Genomic DNA, 19,180 nt, shown 5'->3' on the forward strand with positions numbered 1-19,180 from the left:
TCTCATTTACTTGTCTTGCCCCAGTGGTTTTTTGTCAAGAAATAAAAGTAAATCACAGTCAGCAAAAAAAAAACTGACAAAGTTTTAACCCTGCTCCACTCTGTGCAAACTTTTTGGTTGTAGTTTGGCTTTTAAGACCAAATGCAGCCAGACACTGGAAGGAGGGGAGCTGTGACATCCCCTGGATTTCTCTCAGTGAATGTTTTCTTTTTAAAGTGGAACTAAACCCATCAATTTAGCAATTTCAAAAAACAATTAAATTCCTGGCACATTCCGTGAATGTAACTGTCACATTGGTTGTGGTCTCATCCAAACTGTCAAAGCATCAGTTGGCTGGTTTCATAACTGATCACATGTGCTGCACCATGGCAGCTGAAGATCAAACAGGCCAAGATGGCAGCTTCCTTGGCTGAAAACGATCGGAGGGTTTGGTTCCACTTTAGCAGTCTAATGGCTCATACACACAATCCGAAAATTGGACGAAAAATACTGCTTTTGAAGCGATCGTACGATAATCGGATCGTTAGTACAGAGTATTCAAGAGCCAATCACGACAGTTCTTCCAAAATTATAAAATCAGACAAGCACGAAAATTTTTCTCGACAATACCAGATCATATGATTTTTGTTTAATCAGTACAGTTGTCATGGCAAAATACAATATAAATTACGGTACATCACTTCTGATTTTTTTATTCTGTAGTACGAGAATTTTTGTAACTTTAGTACCCTCTCCATTTTCGATATGCGCTTAGCATGCAAAAAAAAGGGACGATCTGTCATCCGAGTTTTGAATCGTGTGTACGAACCATAAGGCCCCTTTCACAGGGGTGCTTCTGCTAAGTGGAATCCACTTGCTTAGCGGGGGATTTCTTTGCTGATCTCTGCTGAGTAGGTGGATGACAGGTCCGTGTCCGCTCCGCTATGCAGAGCACACACAGTCCCACTCTTCTCTGAAGGGCAATCATATGGAAACGGACTGAAAAACTGACAGGCGGACCTGATTGGACAGCCCGTGTAAAAAAGGGTCTTAAATGTGGAATAATTCAAAATGTTTTGGCTATTGATTCTCCACAGCATATCATAACTGACATATAGAGCCGGTTCACATTAGCGCGACTTGTCAGCCTGACAAGCCGCGCTCCCTCGCGGTCCTTTGACGGCTACAGGACCCGTTCTAATAGGAGCGACACAAGTCGCTCCGACTTAGAAAAAGAGTCCTGTACTACTTCGGGGCGACCTCGGAGCGACTTGCATAGACTTCCATTATGTGAAGTCCCTGCAAGTCGCTCTGAAGTTGTGGTGCAATGTAATGCACAAGTCGCCCCCGAAGTAGTAAGGAGTCGTGTTGCCTCAGTGTGAACCGGCTCTTAAAGATCCAACTGTCTTTCAGTTATCTTTTTTCCGGGAATCTGTATACACTATATATGTTCCCAGATAACTAGCTACACATACAGAATTGTAAAAAGATGCTGGTTAGTTATAGGCCCCTTTCACACGGGCAAGGCTGCTGACTCTCAGTCTGCGGTGAGTCGCTTTGTCACCAGCAGTGTCCATTAGACGATGTTGCGGTTTCGCCTCAATCTTTTCTATAATATCGCCTGCTGAGCGCAGCATTCCCTACTTTTTTGCCATAACGCAAAGCCTCATGGCCGCAACAGTGTGTGTGGGGCTGTCTGGCAGCCATTGCTGGGTTTTGATAGACGGCTGAGGCATAGTAAAAATTTGCTTCAACTACCTGGTTTTCCCACCACAAAAATGCTTGTGTTGAAGGGACCATAAAGCGTGTCTAAGACAATCTTTAGAATTCTGTCAGTGCAGGGAACAGATTCATGTACTGTACCTGGTGCATGTATCTGTTATATGGAGGGGGGGGCACTGTGAGGGTGGAATGTCCACACTGCAGACATTCTATCCTCAGTGTATTTTCAGCCCCTTGTTAGCTAGGACATTGTTGGCTGTACAGCCAGCAGAATCCTAGCAACCAGTGAAGCATTCTGCCCATTCAGCTGTCAGGTGAGTGTAAACAAAGGGACGTAATGCATTCTGACATCATTGTTTAAATATGGCCACTGCCATATGAGAGTAATATTGTCAGCCACCATCCTTGCCCCTTTGTTTCCACTCACCTGTCTGATGGGGAATCTCCAAATCAGCATCTGATTGGGGCAGAGATGAGTCACCAGTTGCTAGGAGGCAGCTACACTATATTACCAAAAGTATTGCAATGCCTGTCTTTACACGCACGTGAACTTTAATGCCATGCCAGTCTTAGCCCATAGGGTTCAATATTGAGTTGGCCCACCCTTTGCAGCTATAACGGCTTCAACTCTTCTGGGAAGGCTGTCCTTGAGGTTTAGGGGTTTGTCTATGGGAATGTTTGACCATTCTTCCTAATGCGAATTTGTAAGGTCAGACACTGACGTTGGTCTAGAAGGCCTGGCTCGCAGTCTCTAATTCATCCCAAAGAAGTTCTATTGGGTTGATATCAGGACAGACCAGACCATTTAAGTTCCTCCACCCCACACTTGCTCATCCATGTCTTTATGGACCTTGCTTTGTACACTGGTCCAAGTAATTTGGTGGGAAGGGGGGTTATGGTGTTAGGTTGTTTTTCAGGGGTTGGGCTTGGCCCCTTAGTTCCAGTTAAGGTAACTCTTAAGGCGACCACTTTGTGGGAACAGTTTGGGGATCGCCCCTTCCTGTTCCAACATGACTGCGCATCAGTGCTCAAAGCAAGGTCCATAAAGACATGGATGAGTGAGTTTGGGGTGGAGGAACTTGACTGTCCTGACCTCTATCCGATAGAACACCTTTGGGATGAATTAGAGCGGAGACTGCAAGCCAGGCCTTCACATCCACATCAGTGCTTGACCTTACAAATGCGCCTCTGGAAGAATGGTCAAACATTCCCATAGACACTCTCCTAAACCTTGGACAGCCTTCCCAGAAGAGTTGAAGCTGTTATATCTGAAAAGGGTGAGCTAACTCAATATTGAACCCTACGGCCTAAGACTGGGATGCCATTAAAGTTTATGTGCGTGTAAAGGCCCACTTAAAACATGGCGTGGCTGTGCAGGCAGAACCACAATAAGTTCAAAAGAAAATGTGATGCTCCAAGAAGAAGCACCTCATGTATCAGGTGAGTGGGGTGCTGGGGAATGTGGCCATGTTTCATGTTACACCCTAAATAAAGGTGTAACATGAAACATGGTACCAAAGGTGGACTGTCCGCACATCCAAGCAGTTAAGGACAGATGTTCGCCAATTGATTGCATCCTAGGGCAGACATCTTTCCCAAACCACAGGTAACTGTTGGATATGTGGATACATGCTTACAGCCACAGACAGCTCCACCTCCTTTCAGCTTATCATTCATTTATACAGGCTGAGCAGCCACCACTGGTTGCAACATCTGGGATTGTATCCCTCCTTTTCTCCAGTACATCTGAGATCCCGGCTGCATGTACTCTTGCCTGACTGTGGGCAATTTGGCCATGTCAATGAGACCCAAGGCCTGCCTATAAAGAAAATATTTAATACTTAACTGTCCCACTACCTATGCCTTGGTATCTTTAGTATCCATCACTTATGAGTGTGTCTGATGCATGGGCCCCTCAGCGCTCTGTGGTTTAATCTAAGTCGCCTATAGGACCTAGTAGTGACGTAGGAGTCAGCAGATGGAAATGCGGTACTCAACAAGGGACTAGGCACACAACACACTTGGAAGTATGTGCAATGTAGAAGATTCTTCAGCCAAAATGGCATTTACTCTTGCCTGCTGGAAGAGAGATTGGTACATTGATTGGCCTTGTTTGGCTGTTGCTGAGAGGTGTTACATGGAACAGTTAGGCCTCTTTAACACGGGCAGCTGGGGCAGTAAAAACATGTGGTTGACCACCCACCCTAAAGTCTACAGGCAGATGGCAGGCAGCCAGGAGGGAGGGCAAGGGTGTAAAATAGGCTCCCCAACTGTCAACCTAAAGTCTACAATACAGCCAGAGAGGGCTGTTGACATGCCGGAGCTATGCTGGTTTGCAGTGCAATTAAGGCCAATAGGGCCACTCCGCAATCACAAGCCAGATGCTTTGGGGTTCCAACATAAGTTCCATTGAAAGTCGCCATTTGACAGAAGGAAAAAAAAACAGAAATTCAGGGATTGCCTCCTGAATGCCTGACAGTGGCTGCTTAGCTGCACCACCACAAATCATTTTTCAGAGAATGGACTAGTGTGATGTTGGCTGAAGATTTCGAACATTTCAATATTTGCTTAGTATACAGCCGTAAGCTGCTGGCTTTGCACAGTGCAGACCAAGCTCAGGCTGTAGCAGCATGCTGGGACTTATAGATAGAATAGTTTACGGTGCCTTGAAAAAAGTATACATACCCCCTTGAAATTTTCAACATTTTGTCATATTACAACCAAAAACGTAAATGTATTTTATTGGGATTTTATGTGATAGACCAATACAAAGTGGCACATATCTGTGAAGTGGATGGAAAATGATAAATGGTTTTCAAAATTGTTTTACAAATAAATATCTGAAAAGAGTGGAGTGCATTTGTATTCAGTCCCCCTGAGTCGATACTTTGTAGAACCACCTTTCCCTGCGATTACAGCTGCAAGTCTTTTTGGGGATGTCTCTACCAGCTTTTCACAGCTAGAGAGTGAAAATTTTGCCCATTCTTTTTTGCAAAATAGCTCAAGCTCTGTCAGATTGGATGAAGAGCGTCTGTGAACAGCAATTTACAAGTCTTGCCACAGATTCTCAATTGGATTTAGGTCTGGAGTTTGACTGGGCTATTCTAACACATGAATATGATTTAATCTACCATTCTATTGATCTACCATTCTATTGTAGCTCTGGCTATATGTTTTGGATCGTTGTCCTGCTGGAAGGTGAACCTCAGCCCCAGTCTCGTCTTTTGCAGACTCTAACAGGTTTTCTTCTAAGATTGTCCTGTATTTTTTCTCTATCCATATTACCATTAACTCTGATCATCTTCCCTTTCCCTGCTGAAGAAAAGCATTCCCACAACATGATGCTGCCACCACCATGTTTCACAGTGGGGTTCAGGGTGTCGTGCAGTGTTAGTTTTGTGGCACACATAGCCTTTTGCTTTTCAGGAAAAAAGTTAAACTTTGGTCTCATCTGACCAGAGCCCCTACTTCCACGTTTGCTGTGTCCCTCACGTGGCTTCTCGCAAACTGCAAAAGGGACTTCTTATGGCTTTCTTTCAACAATGGCTTCCTTCTTGAAACTCTTCCATAAAGGCCATATTTGTGGAGTGTGTGACTAATAGTTGTCCTGTGCTTCTCCAGAGTTACTGTGGTCCTCTTGGCTGCTTTTCTGATTAATGCTCTCCTTGCCCGGTGTTGTAAAATTTTGTCGGACCCGTGAAAAAATCGGACCTCGTCACTTCCGGCTGGTGCGAGCCCTGGTGCGCATGCGCACAAGGTCCAAGGAAATTCTAAGACTTGGCGAACAGCTGATCGAGAGGAGGAGGGGCTGAGGAGGGACGCACACACCGCCGCGGGAAAATTGCTGTCACGGGCGAACCAAAGCTGCTAGAAACCCCAAAATTATATCGCAGGTAGCCAAAACGCTCCCCTATAGCTGATAGAAATTTGGGGTCCCGGGGATGAAAGGGCGCGGAGTAGTGACCCCGTGGGTCTCGGGGATGAAAGGGCGCGGAGCAGTGACCCCTGTAGGGGAGCGTCTTGGCTACCTGCGATACAATTTTGGGGTCTCTAGCACATATGGTTCGCCCGTGACAGCAATTTTCCCGCGGCGGTGTGTGCGTCCCACCTCAGCCCCACCTCCTCTCAATCAGCTGTTCTCTAAGTCTTAGAATTTCCTCGGACCTTGTGCGCATGCGCACCAGGGGGTCGCACCAGCCGGAAGTGATGAGGTCCGGAATTTTCATGGGTCCGATAAAATTTTAGAACACCGGCCTATCAGTTTAGGTGGACGGCCATGTCTTGGTAGGTTTGTCTTGGTAGGTTTGGTAGGATGATGGATTGAACAATGCTCCGTGAGATGTTCAAAGCTTGGAATATATTTCTTTATAACCCTGCTTTAAACTTCTCCACAACTTTATCTCTGACCTGTCTGGTGTGTTCCTTGGCCTTCCTGATGCTGTTTGTTCACCAAGGTTCTCAAAAAAATCTGTGAGGGCTTCACAGAACAGCTGTATTTAGACTGAGATTAAATTACAAACAGGTAGAGTCAATTAATTAGGTGACTTCTGAAGGCAATTAATTGGTTCCACTAGATTTTAGTTAGGGGTATCAGAGTAAAGGGGCTGAATACAAATGCACCCACACTTTTCAGATATTTATTTGTAAAAAATGTTGGAAACCATTTATCATTTTCCTTCCACTTCACAATTATTTTCCACTTTGTGTTGGCCTATCACATAAAATCCCAATAAAATACATTGGCGTTTTTGGTTGTAACATTACAAATTGTGGAATTTTCCAAGGAGTGTGAATACTTTTTCAAGGCACTGTAGACATAGATTAATAGCTGCAAGGCCACTAATAAATATTTCAAATAATTTACAGACAGGTAGTAAATATATACATTTATTATTATTAATAAATAATAAAAAAAAAAAGGGCCATGTCACACGTTTTTACCTTTTAGGGCTTATTTGCCCACATGCCCTTTTTTACACCACAGCACTGTGATGAGGCACAGTGTGCTGCATTTTAACACAGCACAACTCTGCACGTATGTCACCTCAGTACGTTCTATTGATTTGAATGAAGTGTCATGTTGTGGCATTTCAATAAAGGAAAAATGCTTTGTAACCTAGCATCTCATTACATCTACATATATAGTTTGGTTGAAAAAAAAGACACAATTTCATCCAGTTTAATCCACAGAGAAGGAAAAAAGAAAATCTAGCATTTTAGCGTGCAGGCTGGTGTGGATGTGAATGAGCCTTTAACCACTTCTGGACCAAAAGGATTTGCCCCCTTCATGACCAGGCTGTTTTTTGCGATACGGCACTGCGTTATTTTAACGGACAATTGCGCGGTCGTGCGACGCTGTACCCAAATAACATTGATGTCCTTTTTTTTCCCCACAAATAGAGCTTTCTTTTAGTGGTATTTGATCACCTCTGCGATTTTTATTTTTTGCGCTATAAACAAAAAAAGAGCCACAATTCTGAAAAAAAGCAATAATTTTCACATTCTGCTAAATAACATTCCCAAAAAAAAAATGTAAAAATCAAAATTTTTTAACATTTTAGGCCAATTTGTTTTCTGCTACATATTTTTGGTAAAAAAAAATTGCAATAAGCGTATTTTGATTGGTTTGCGCAAAAATTATCGCGTCTACTAACTATGGGAAAGATATTTATGTCATTTTTATTGTTTTTTTTTTTTTTTTACTAGTAATGGCGGTGATCTGTGATTTTTAGCAGGACATTGGGACTTTGCAACGGACAGATCGGACACCTAACTGACATTTTTTACACTTTTGGGGGGACCAGTGACATTACTACAGTAATCAGTGCTAAAAATATTATTACAGTAACAGTGCATGACACTGGCAGGGAAGGGGTTAATACTGTGGGTGATCAAGGGGTTAAATGTGAGCCTAGGGGAGTGATTCTAAGTGTGAGGGGGGGGGCGTGGCTTGTGAAATGATCATAGAGACCTGTGATCCTATATAGCAGGATCACAGACACTCTGTAATCATTCCAGGGAGAAGAACGGTCAGCTGTGTTTACAACAGCTGACCGTTCTTCTCTCTCAGCCGGGAACGGTCGCACGTGGCAGGCGGCAATCGGAGCCACCTGCCCCGTGCATCCGAGTACCCGCTTCCGAGTGGGGGCGGGAGCGCGCCACCGGCCGTGCGCGCTCGCCCCCTAGCTGCAGGCGCGCTCGCCCCCTAGCTGCAGGCGCGCTACCGACGTATACCTACGTTGGTTTGCGCAGGAGGGGCTGCAGGAGTGTAACTGCAGCTGGCAGTCCTTAAGTGGTTAAAAAAGTCCACCCTAACCCTAAAATCCCTGCATCTATAGACCTCCATGATCTAACAATAACCTATCTACCCCTGTAAAGAAGAAATCGGTAAACATACCTTTTTTTGAAGCTGATACCATGCTGAGCTGTGTAGGTGGGTGCAGAGGACACATCCGACAACGGAAGCCCCATGGGTGACGTCACTTCCCATTCATTCCACAGCTGTTATTGGCCTTGTCCTGTAGAGCTTCCGCTGCTGGAGATTGGGTCAGATCGGCTTCAAAAAAAGTATTTATACTGATTTCTTCTTTACAGGGCTAGATAGGTTAGTGTTAGATCATGGTGGTCTACAGATGCAGCAATTTAAGTTTTAGGGTGGATTAACACTTTAAAGCGGTAGTATACTAATTTTTTTTACCTTTACCTACAGGTAAGCCTATAATAAGGCTTACCTGTAGGTACAATTAATATCTCCTAAACCTGCAAGGTTTAGGAGATATTTGCCCTGCATGCAGCCGCTGACGCTAGCGGCGCATGCACTCTGAAGGTCCGGCGGACCTTCAGAGTTCCTCGCCGGGCACTTGCCGGAAAGTGACTCCCGCGCCCATGCGCGGGAGTGACGCCATCGCGCCTCCGGCCACTCACCGCACTGGAACCGCCGAACCGGGAAGAGACGCCGAGGGAGCATGACAGCTCCCACAGCGGTGTCCGGGGGTCCGTGTCGGGGGTTCGTTTTAAGGTAAGTATTTCATAATGAGCTAGTATGCGATGCATACTAGCTCATTATGTCTTTGTCTTGCAGGGTTTGTTTTTTTTTTTTCCGGCAGTATACAACCGCTTTAAGGCCTCATGTAAACTGCTGCTGATAAACGATATAAACGATGTTTAGGAGCAGTTGGGCGTTTTTTTCAGCAGCCCCCGAACTGTTATCTTATCTGTCCATGTACTCTGAGACATTTATAGTTATTTAGAGGCAGTTAAGTTTAGTGGAATTTTTTTGAAAGCAAAAAAAAAATGCGTTCAGACGGATGTTTATTGGCATTTGAAATGCCAAATGCTTGTAACAGCGTGCAAACGCATCTAAACGCTGTAACTCGTGTTTTTAAGCATTTTGTTTATAGGTGTTTTCAATGGGAATACGTTTCTGATAATTTTACAATGGAAATATGTTTCTAAATGCAAACTTTACTAGCTGTCATATTCCAGCGTTCAGTAGAGGTTTTCAAACGTCCCGTGTAAATGAAGCCTAACTATTAGCTAATCAGAGCCTTGCTATGCCACTTTTTCAGCAAACATTTCCAAGTCTTTGTTGATGCATTACTATGATTATATTAAAGTGGTGATGATCTTTCGATGCCGGTAACCATCATGTGATAGAAAGAAGAGCGTTGTGAGAACAGCAGTTACATTTGGAAATAGTTGTCCCCTGTGACTGTGGGGGTGGGGGTGGGGGGTGCAGACTATAGCAGTGTTGAGAAGTTTGTGTGACACAGACCAGGCAGGCGGCAGAGCAGTGACAGCAGGAGGTGGGGTTGCTGGTATTTTGAGATCGCACACTCAGCTTTGCCTTTTTAGGGAGGCCATGTAGGTGTGTGTAGAGGACGTGGCTATGCCCCTTTCATCACCCAATACTTCCAGGTTGTTTGCATATATTATATGTGAGAGCGCTGCGGCCAGTCAGAGCAGACAGGTAGGGATCAATGTCAATTCATAAGCTAATATTTGCTGCGCTGAGATCACTGGGTGGAGCGACTTGTTCTCATTGTGTGTGTCTCTTGTCTATATAATCAGATGCTTTCATTTTTGTGGTCACTTTAATAGCTTGTTTTTAAAATGCTGTGACTACTATCAATGCCCCTTGTGTGATTTCAGTAAAGCTTACTGTATTTATTAAGGTAATGGTGAGAATAAATGAGGTTGATTTACTAAAACTGGAGAGGGCAAAATCTGAAGCAGCTTCTGCATAGAAAGCGATCAGCTTCCCGGCTTTTTTTTTTCAAAGCTTAATGCCTAGTACACACAATCAGAAAATCTGACGAAAAATACTGCTTTCAAAGCAATCATTCAATAATCTGATCGTTAGTACGCAGCTTTGCAAAGCCAATCACGACAGTTCATGCGAAATTATCCAAAGGGACGAACACAAAAACTTTTCTTGTACGATACCCGTTTAGTTTGATTTTGATCTGTTTCTGCAGTGCATTTTGCGTTTTTGCACACGTTTCTTGATGCCTTTTGCGTTCTTATGCTCTTTTTTTTTTGGCCAATTTGTTGTTGGGCAATCTAAAAAAAAAAGCGTAAAAAAACGTACTACATGCTTTTCTGCAGAGTCTCCATTGAAGTCTATTGAACCACAAATTTTGCGTTTTAAAAGGTCCCTTAACCCTTTCCAAAAACGCAGCGGCTAAAAAAAGCATAGATGTGTATTTTTCCCATAGGAAACCATGTTAAATGGACTATAGTGCGTTTCTTCAAAAAGACCAAAAAACACGTAGGTGTGAACCAGTTCTTAATCAGTACAGTATTCATCTGAAAAAAATCAGAAGACAAAGAGTATGCGTGCTTAGAAACAATAGAGTACATTACAATGCAGTACAACGCATTACATCACTTCCGAAGTTGTATTCTGTCATATGAGAATTTTTGTAACTTAACGACTTCTTACCCGCCCGCCGTCAAATGACAGCGGAGCGGTGTATCCATTGTTCTGGAACGCCGTCATATGACTGCGCACCAGAACAGCCTCTCTCGCGCATGCAGAGCGGCGATCATGGCCGCGCCGTGTTGCTAGGACATGGCGCGACCCCGATCTCGGTAAAGAGTCAATAACATGACTCTTTACCCATGTGATTGGCTGTGTCCAATCACAGCTGGTCCCATGTAAATAAGGAAGTGCCGTTATTCGGCTCTCCTCGCCTCACACTCTGACAGTGTGAGGCAAGGAGAGCCGATCAGCAGCTCCTCCTCGCAAGAGAGACAAGGACATTTAATCAGGGCACTGATCATCAGTGCCCTGATTACAGAAAATCAAAATAAAGTGCCAATCAATGCCTGCAGTGCCCACCATCAGTGCCCATAGTGCTGCCAGTCAGTGCCCATCAGTGCCTGCTCATCAGCTGCACTGGCAGCACCATGGACACTGATGGTGGGCACTGGTGGTGCCGCCCGTCAGTGCCACCACACAGTCCTCATCAGTGCCACCTCTCGGTGCTCATCAGTGCTCATGAGTGCCACCTATCAGTGCGGCATATTAGTACCTCATCATCAGTGCAACCTCATCAGTGCCCATCAGTGCCGCCTCATCTGCGCACATCAGTGAAACATTTTTTATTTTCAAAATTTACTCGCAGAAAATAAGAAAACTTTTTTTTTTTTTTTTTTTTTTCAAATGTTCTGTCTTTTTCTTTTTTTTTTGGAAAGAAATAAAAAACCCAGCAGTGATTAAATACCACCAAAAGGAAGCTTTATTTGTGTAAAAAAAATGATAGGAATGTCATATGGGTGCAGTGTAGCATGACCGCGCAATTGTCATTGAAAATGTGAGAGCGCTGAAAGCTGAAAATTGGCCTGGGCAGGAAGGTGAAAGTGCACTGAAGAGAAGTGGTTAAGTAACCTCTTCATTTTCAATATGAGACTAGCATGCAAAACAAAAAATGGATGATCATTCGTCCGATATTCTCATAGTGTGTAAGAGGCTTAAGGCTCCATTTACACTAGCGCTACTCCAAAGTTGCACGATTTCCAGTGCAGCTTTGGAGCAACTTTGATCCAGCTTTACACTCTCTGGATCAAAGTCGCATCACTTGGATCAAAGTAGTGCAGGCACATTTTCAAAGTCGCTGGAACTTTAAGTCACACCTTAATGGGTGCCACTGAAAAGAATGGGCTGCGACTTGTCATGCGACTTTGATGTCCAAAGTCGCATGGCAAGTTGCACAAGTGTTTTTGGAATCTAATTGTACAAGCTGAAGATAGAATCTGAATGGCTACTGTGCAGAGCTGCCCCAGATTTTACACTGTCTAATTTGACTAAATCGACCCCTATGAGTACTTTCCAGAATGTTCACACATATGGGTGCTATTTGAAAGGAGAATGGAAAAATTGGATCAATCGTGTAGTGGTTACCTATATTGATCAGTTGAATCAATGAAGCCAACTGGTAATCTGCAGTATATTACATTTTTGGTTTTGTGCTTTAAAAGCGTAAACCCAATTTATTTTTATGGGCAACAAAATCAATTACATTGTTTTTGTCATTAATAAACACTACTTTACTTTTTTTAAAAATAATAAGCACTTTTCATCATTAAAATAAAAGATAAAATACCATCTGAAGTCTTCCTGGCCGCTGATTTGTAGGGCTCCTTTACATGGGTGCTGAGCTCCATTTTGGTGTCCGTTTATGAAACCGAGATGAGAAGAGAACCTGATGATCGCAGCTCATCTCGGGTCATTATCGGTTTCTAAAACAGAGATGATTGGGGAAGAACATGTTCTCCGCTGATCATCTCTACAGACGGAGAATCTGTCATTGACTGATACAGAAACTACCAGTTTATAAAGCTGCGATCTCCGCAATTCCCTGGCGATCTGTGCCAGAATTCACACTCCCAGATTCACCAGCCTGGAGGTGGAGAATCGGGAAGAGAAGACTGAATCGGGGAAGAAGGAAGATTCTTGATCTCGTTCTTCCTCCATCAGACCCTCCAAGACAGTGAAAATGTCCCCCTGCCATTCTTTGTGTATGTGTGTGTGTGTGTGTGTATATATATATATATATATATATATATATATATATATATATATATATATATATATATATATATAGTTTAATAACATTAGGTGGAGGTCTCCTCTGAGTATGCCCATGTACTCAGCAATGATCTATCACTGCCTAATAAACGGGCACCAATGATTTTCTGGTACTGTAACCTCGGCCTACTCACTTCTACACAGATCTCTGTAGTTTTAAGAGGAAAAACTACTCCTCTGTTCTCTCTGTAAGAAGTGAAGTTCTCCTCTTCATAAACAGGGTGCCAAAGGAGATAATATTCCTCTGAGAACTGCCGAGAAGTGAACTGAGAGCACAATTCTCAGTTTCATAAACATACACTATAGTGTGAAGAGCCCTTTGTTTACTTCCCTGTCCTAGCACTGAGTAGTGTGTAGGCAGTCCATATTAGTGAATAGACACATACCTATGGTTTGGACTCCCGTGCACCGTCGAGTTTTTAAAGAAATGGCCCTTCACATTATATGGGGGCTGAGCTCTCAGTAAGGGCTCATTCACATGTCGGGGCTCGTTCACATCATGTCAGTTGACCTGAATAGAACAACGCAGGCTCAATGCCAGGACACATAAAAAAAGATTGTGCAATGGTGTACGCTACTCAAAAATGCAGCAGGTCTGCATTTTTTCACAGCGCAGATCATATGTCACCATTTTGTGACATTTCAATGAAGTAAATATGAAAAAGTAAACGGTGCCTTGCATTTGTTTAGCGCGCTTTAAAGAAATACTCCAAGATTTAGGCAACAGGGGCCCTACTGCAAGAGGCTCCTCCTCTGACCCGCTGTTGACTCACTGACAGTCCCATTCACTTTAATGGGACGGCTGGTGATGCGGCAGTGACACAGCAAGGTGAGGGATGTGACGGCAGCAGATGAGTGAATGCCCAATAACAGGCGCTGCTATGATGGATCTGAAATGACAGGTGCTCTTTAAAAGTAAGGACTTATTCTTGATAGATTTTGTTTTTATTTCATTAACAAAAAAAAAATCATTGGTCTTTATCCACCCTGGTAAGGCAGTTGAATTTGGGTTAGTGTATGGGCAGTTTAAGATCTCACACTGCAGATATTCCGCTATGAGTCAGTAGGCACTAGGAGTGCCTAGGCACCTTCACATACCAGGAACTGCTCTGCTATTTTTCTGTAGAATATAAAAAGAAAAAGATACATTTTTAAGAGTACTACATTGGCCACCCCCGGTCCCAAAATATTTACCGGAGTTTTGTATCAATCCAGTGCTGTGCCCGTCTGCAGGTCTTCTGTCCTCTCTCTTCACTTTCACAAGCCTGGCTGCTGTCTGTGAAATCCTATGAGGAGGGGACAAGGCCGAGCCAAGCTGTGTGTGTCAATGGACGCACACAGCATAGCTTGGGAGCAAGACCACAAGTGTGCCCCCATGGGGAGCAACCTACTATAGTGGCACATGGAGAAGAGGCAGAGTGGAGAGCACTGTCGGGGAACCCCAGAAAATGAAGTTTGGGTCCGCTCTGTGCAATACCCTTGTAAGGTTCCTTTCACACAGACAGCCAGGGGGTAGTAAGAACAGGCGGTTGATCTGCTATTTTATTGCCCTCCTACAAGCAGACATGGTGTTGCTTGGGTGCGTATACATTTTAACATTTCTTGCAGTTGGACTTCTGCAGTGCAGAATCGCCATTTAGCTATAAAAAAATAAATAAAAGGTAGCAGTATCGCCTACTGAATGCGCCTGCAAACCGCCTTCCACCACCCTCTGAAAACCAGTTTAATTGCTTTTCAGGGGGGAGCTGGATGGGTAATTCTATCAGTAGTGTGAAACGGTCCTAACTGGGACCAATTGTTTTGTTTAGTATTGGCCTGACCAAACATTGGAACCTCTGTCAGATTTTGGTTTTTGCTTTACCTGTCTCCATTAAAGGGGAAGCTCCGCTTGTCTGCCTCCTACCCCCCCTCCGCTGAAACCTTTGGCAGCTTTTAGGGGGGACCGGGTACCTGGTTTTGACAGGTACTCGATTCCACTTCCGGCTCAGGTCGCCGCGGCGAAGGAAGCTAGAAGTTCAGTACCCCCCTCCGCAGATGGCAATTCGTGCATGCGCAGTAGGAAACAAGATGTGAAGCCGCAAGGCTTCACTGCCAGTTACCTTTAGCTGAGATGGCAGTGCCAACACCTGAGAGCTACTTCAAGAATCTTCTTGGGTGAGGACAACCCTGGATGCCTGCTGTTTGTAACTGCTGACTTTAAATGTATTTATTTATTTTGAGGGGGGGGGGGGTGAAACTTTTTCTTAGGAAGATTTTCCCTCAATTCCAGTTATTGTAACCATCGTGTCTAATGCTAGAAATTAGTGGAATTCAACAGAAGGCATTAAGCAATAATCGTATGACGATTCCAAAGTTAAACCTCTATTTACACCAGTTGGACATATATAAAAGCTGTTTTATCTATAAAACTACTTGTGTTTGTCTGCCCAGCCATCTGTCAGACAGTACAGCCAGGCCGCTGACCTAACTATTCTCTACTGCTATCGTGCAGCACAGCTGGTCTGCCTCCCTCCCCAAAGCCTGTGAATGGACAGTGAAGGAGCAGCAGGAGACTGATGAGGTCACATCTCTGTTAAGCTCCCCCTGCTGTCCCCTATTAAAATGTTCCTTGATAGTCCATCTGCATGCAGGAATACTGGTTCCAGGTACTGCTTCTCTCTCTACCAATCTGAGTGCTGCTGTACCGGGGATTACTATAGAACTAGTAAAAGTCAGGCATTTACATCCAATCATTGCTCTTTTTTATATAAAGCTGCCCAGAGTTGAGATTTAACCCTTCCCTGTGTACTGAAAATAATGTTTTTATTGGTAAATGTGTCTTGGTGACCTCTGTAACTGGAAAAGAAGGTGCAGATAATAATACATAGAAACAGGGGAAGGGCTAGCAATAAAACCCGCCATTGGGTGTAACTGTTGCACATTTATGCTCAATAAGTTCTACATTTAATTATTGCTTTCCCAGAAACCTATAGTGAGGTTGCAATAAAGTCTAGTTGCCCTTCATTGTTTGATCAATGTCATTAGGATACTGCTGATTGGAAGAAATCTTTTCAGTAAGCTGCTGGAAAGGAAATGCTGAAGAATGATTTTATAGCTGACAGGCCTTTGAAAGGAGATGTAAGCACTAATACTTGTCATTCCAAGCAGAAGCGCCTTCTATGCTGTAGATTTACATTAAAAGGCACATAGGAAGCAGGGATTGGGGACTTCCAAAAATTCCATTAAGATGTTTCTTCATAACATTTATAATTGGCGGCTCACACTTTAGCGATGTCGGATATCGCATGTGATTCGCACCACATTGCTCTGCAAATCACATGCAATGTCTGTGCATTGCGAATTCTGCCGTACAGATTGCATGGCTGAATTTGCATCACATTCGGACCAAAGTCGCACAGGAACCTTTTTTTTGGTCCGCACCATCATTGGATTGCATCGGTGTTCACATCCATGTGATCCGATCCCTGTCCAAATTGACATTTCGCACTGCGATATGCGAACTGATCTGGGAGTGTCAATAACTTTGTATTGACACCCTCAGCGATTCGCATATGGCAGTGTGAACTGCCCGTGAGTCAGGTGCGATGCGGGAATCCGCAGGCACAATTGTATACAAACATGTACACAGTGCAGGATGGCTTGATAAAACAGAGGGGCTGGCAGTAATCTTTCTTTGAGTTTACAACCACTTTTAACTGGAATATGGACAAGGAATAAAAGATAAAGGAGCTGCATACTCAGTAAGGCTCCATTCATACCTGAGCGTATCGTTTTCATGTTTTGCAGGTGGTTTTTCTAGCATTTTTCAGGCATTTTTTGCAGGTGTTGGAGGCAGGCATTGACATCTAACAAAAACGCTTGTAATCTGCCAAAAAAGAAGCTCATGTACTTTTTTGAGCTTCAGGCGTTTTGCTTTAGGCAACAAAATGCTCATATGTGAACAGGGGCCAGAAGGATTTACCCCCTTAATGACCAGGCCATTTTTTGCGATTCGGCACTGCGTTATTTTACCTGACACTTGCTCGGTCATGCGACGCTGTACCCAAATAAAAATGTCTTTTTTTTTCCCCCCCACATACAGAGCTTTCTTTTGGTGATATTTGATCACCTGTGCGATTTTTTTTTTTTTTTTTTTTTTGCTCTATAAACAAGAAAAGAGCGACAATTCTGAAAATAAAAAAAAACAATATTTATCACATTCTGCTATATTCCCAATAAAAAAAAAATGAAAAATCAAAATTTTTCATAATTTTAGGCCAATTTGTTTTTTGCTACATATTTTTGGTAAAAAAAAATCGCAATAAGCGTATTTTGATTGGTTTGCGCAAAAGTTATTGCGTCTGCAAATTAGTGGAAAGATTTATGTCATTTTTATTTTTTATTTTTTTTACTAGTAATGGCAGCGATCAGCGGTTTTTAGCGGGATTGCAGCAGACAGATCGGACCTGAACTAACATTTTTGACACTTTTGGGGGGGACCAGTGACATTACTACAGAAATCAGTGCTAAAAATATGCACTGTTGATGTAATAATGACATTGGCAGGGAAGGGGTTAACACCAGGGGGTGATCAAAGGGTTAAGTGTGAGCCTAGGGGAGTGTTTTCTAACTGTATGGGGGAGGGACTTGTGAAATGACCACAGAAACCTGTGATCCTATATAGAAGGATCACAGTGTCTCTATGATAATTTCAGAGAGAAGAACGGTCAGCTGTGTTTACAACAGCTGACCGTTCATCTCTCGCAGCGGGGAGAGATCGTGGGTGGCCGGCGGCAATTGGAGCCGCTCACCCCTCAGCACCACGCGCGCGACCAACGTAGTACTATGTCGCTTCGCGCAGCCGAGCCAGTCTGCCACTGTAAAACTGCATCAGGCGGTCGGTCAGCAACTGGTTAAATAGTTGCATTGGTCCAGCTTGAACCATGCTGCCCGTGGATCGGCATCCCGGCTGCCTAGTGCAAAGCAGGGAACAAAAATGAGCACGTTGCTAAGTAAAATCAGCACACATTACACATAGTAAACATTGTTCCACATACCAATAACCCTTTGATTGCCCCAGGTGGTAACCCCTTCCCAGCCAGTGTCATTAGTACAGTGTCAGTGTATATTAGTGTCATTGGAGATGTCAGTGGCAGTTAGCCAGTTCCTACAAAACCAAAAATGAGTGCAGTGCTACTGTAAACTCCCCATATTACTTTTTTTATATAGTGAAATCATGTAAATACCTATTAAAATAAATAGGTTAAATCCAACATATATAAAATTCCCTGAAGTAGTACAGTAGCAGTGTAGTGAAAGCGCTTGTTTTGTGTCAGCTGCAACTGGAGATATGAGATATATTAAGCCCCGGTTCACACTTCTGCGTGTGCGGGGTTCGCATGTAATATCGGAGCGCACTGCTCCGACATTACATGCGATCAGCTGTGCGGTGCGAGTTTAGCCATACACTTTGTATGGCTAAACTCGCATCGCCCCCGGAGCAAACACTCACAGGAGGCATTTTTGCAGCTGCATCAGGATCGGATCGCACAGCGGTTCACACTTGTGCGATCCGCTCCTGTGCGAACTGCACGATCGCACTGCGATATGCGATCAAACTGGGGGTGTCGTTAAGATTACATTGACACCCCCAGCGTATCGCATATGGCAGTGTGAACTGCCGGGGGTGCGTGTGCGATGCGGGAACAGGCTGCGAATTCGCAGCCTTCCCGCATCGCATAAGTGTGAACCGAGCCTAACAGCATGTTCGCGATAATAGGTTTGCACGAATTGTATATTAAATATTTGAGTTCCTACAAAGTAGTAGTTTGGGGGAGATTTACTAAAATGGGTGCACACAGAATCTACTGCAGCTGTGCATAGTAACCAATCCGCTTCTAGGTTTTATTGTCAAAGCATATTTGAGCAGGCTGAAGTTAGAAGCTGATTGGTTACTATGCACAGTGTGCACCAGTTTGGGCCCTTTCACACATACAGATCATTTGTCCGTTTTTCATCCGATAACGTCCGCAATCCCATAGACATACATTATGCACTATTCTATACATCATGTCCGTTTTTTATCCACAAATGGATGGGAGGAAAAAACGGACATATGGAACAGACCGTAAAAAAGTGGATCTGTGTCCGTTTGAAAAAAAAAAAAAAAGTGACTGAACGGAGAAATAAACTGAACGGACCGTGTGAAAGAATCCTAGGCCCCGGTTCACATTTGTGCGATCACGGAAATCGCACTGCTCCTAAATTACATGCGATCTCTGTGCGGTGCAAATTTCAGCCGTAAACTTTGTATGGCTGAATTCGCACCGCATCCGCACTAAACACGCACCTGACCTTTTTTTTTTTTTTATCCGCAGCCGAATCGGATCGCATAGTGGTTCACACTAG

At 43.8% G+C, this 19,180-nt stretch overlaps 1 protein-coding gene across 2 annotated transcripts in view; it reads left to right on the forward strand.

The window, feature by feature from the left end:
- Positions 1 to 19,180, forward strand: part of DCUN1D2 (defective in cullin neddylation 1 domain containing 2) — a 51,183-nt gene that overhangs the window by 4,874 nt on the left and 27,129 nt on the right. Inside the window, exon 1 of one of the 2 annotated variants that reach the window (XM_082245282.1) lies at positions 9,520 to 9,670. The exons of the other annotated variant lie outside the window; for it this stretch is intronic. Coding sequence (XP_082101408.1) covers positions 9,590 to 9,670 — 81 coding nt within the window. The 5' untranslated portion in view covers positions 9,520 to 9,589. Of the gene's footprint in view, positions 1 to 9,519; positions 9,671 to 19,180 lie in introns of those variants that run through there. 2 annotated transcript variants of the gene reach the window in all.

The sequence above is a fragment of the Pelophylax lessonae genome, assembly GCF_965119305.1.
Source record: "Pelophylax lessonae genome assembly, chromosome: 2".
Classification (NCBI taxonomy): domain Eukaryota; kingdom Metazoa; phylum Chordata; class Amphibia; order Anura; family Ranidae; genus Pelophylax; species Pelophylax lessonae.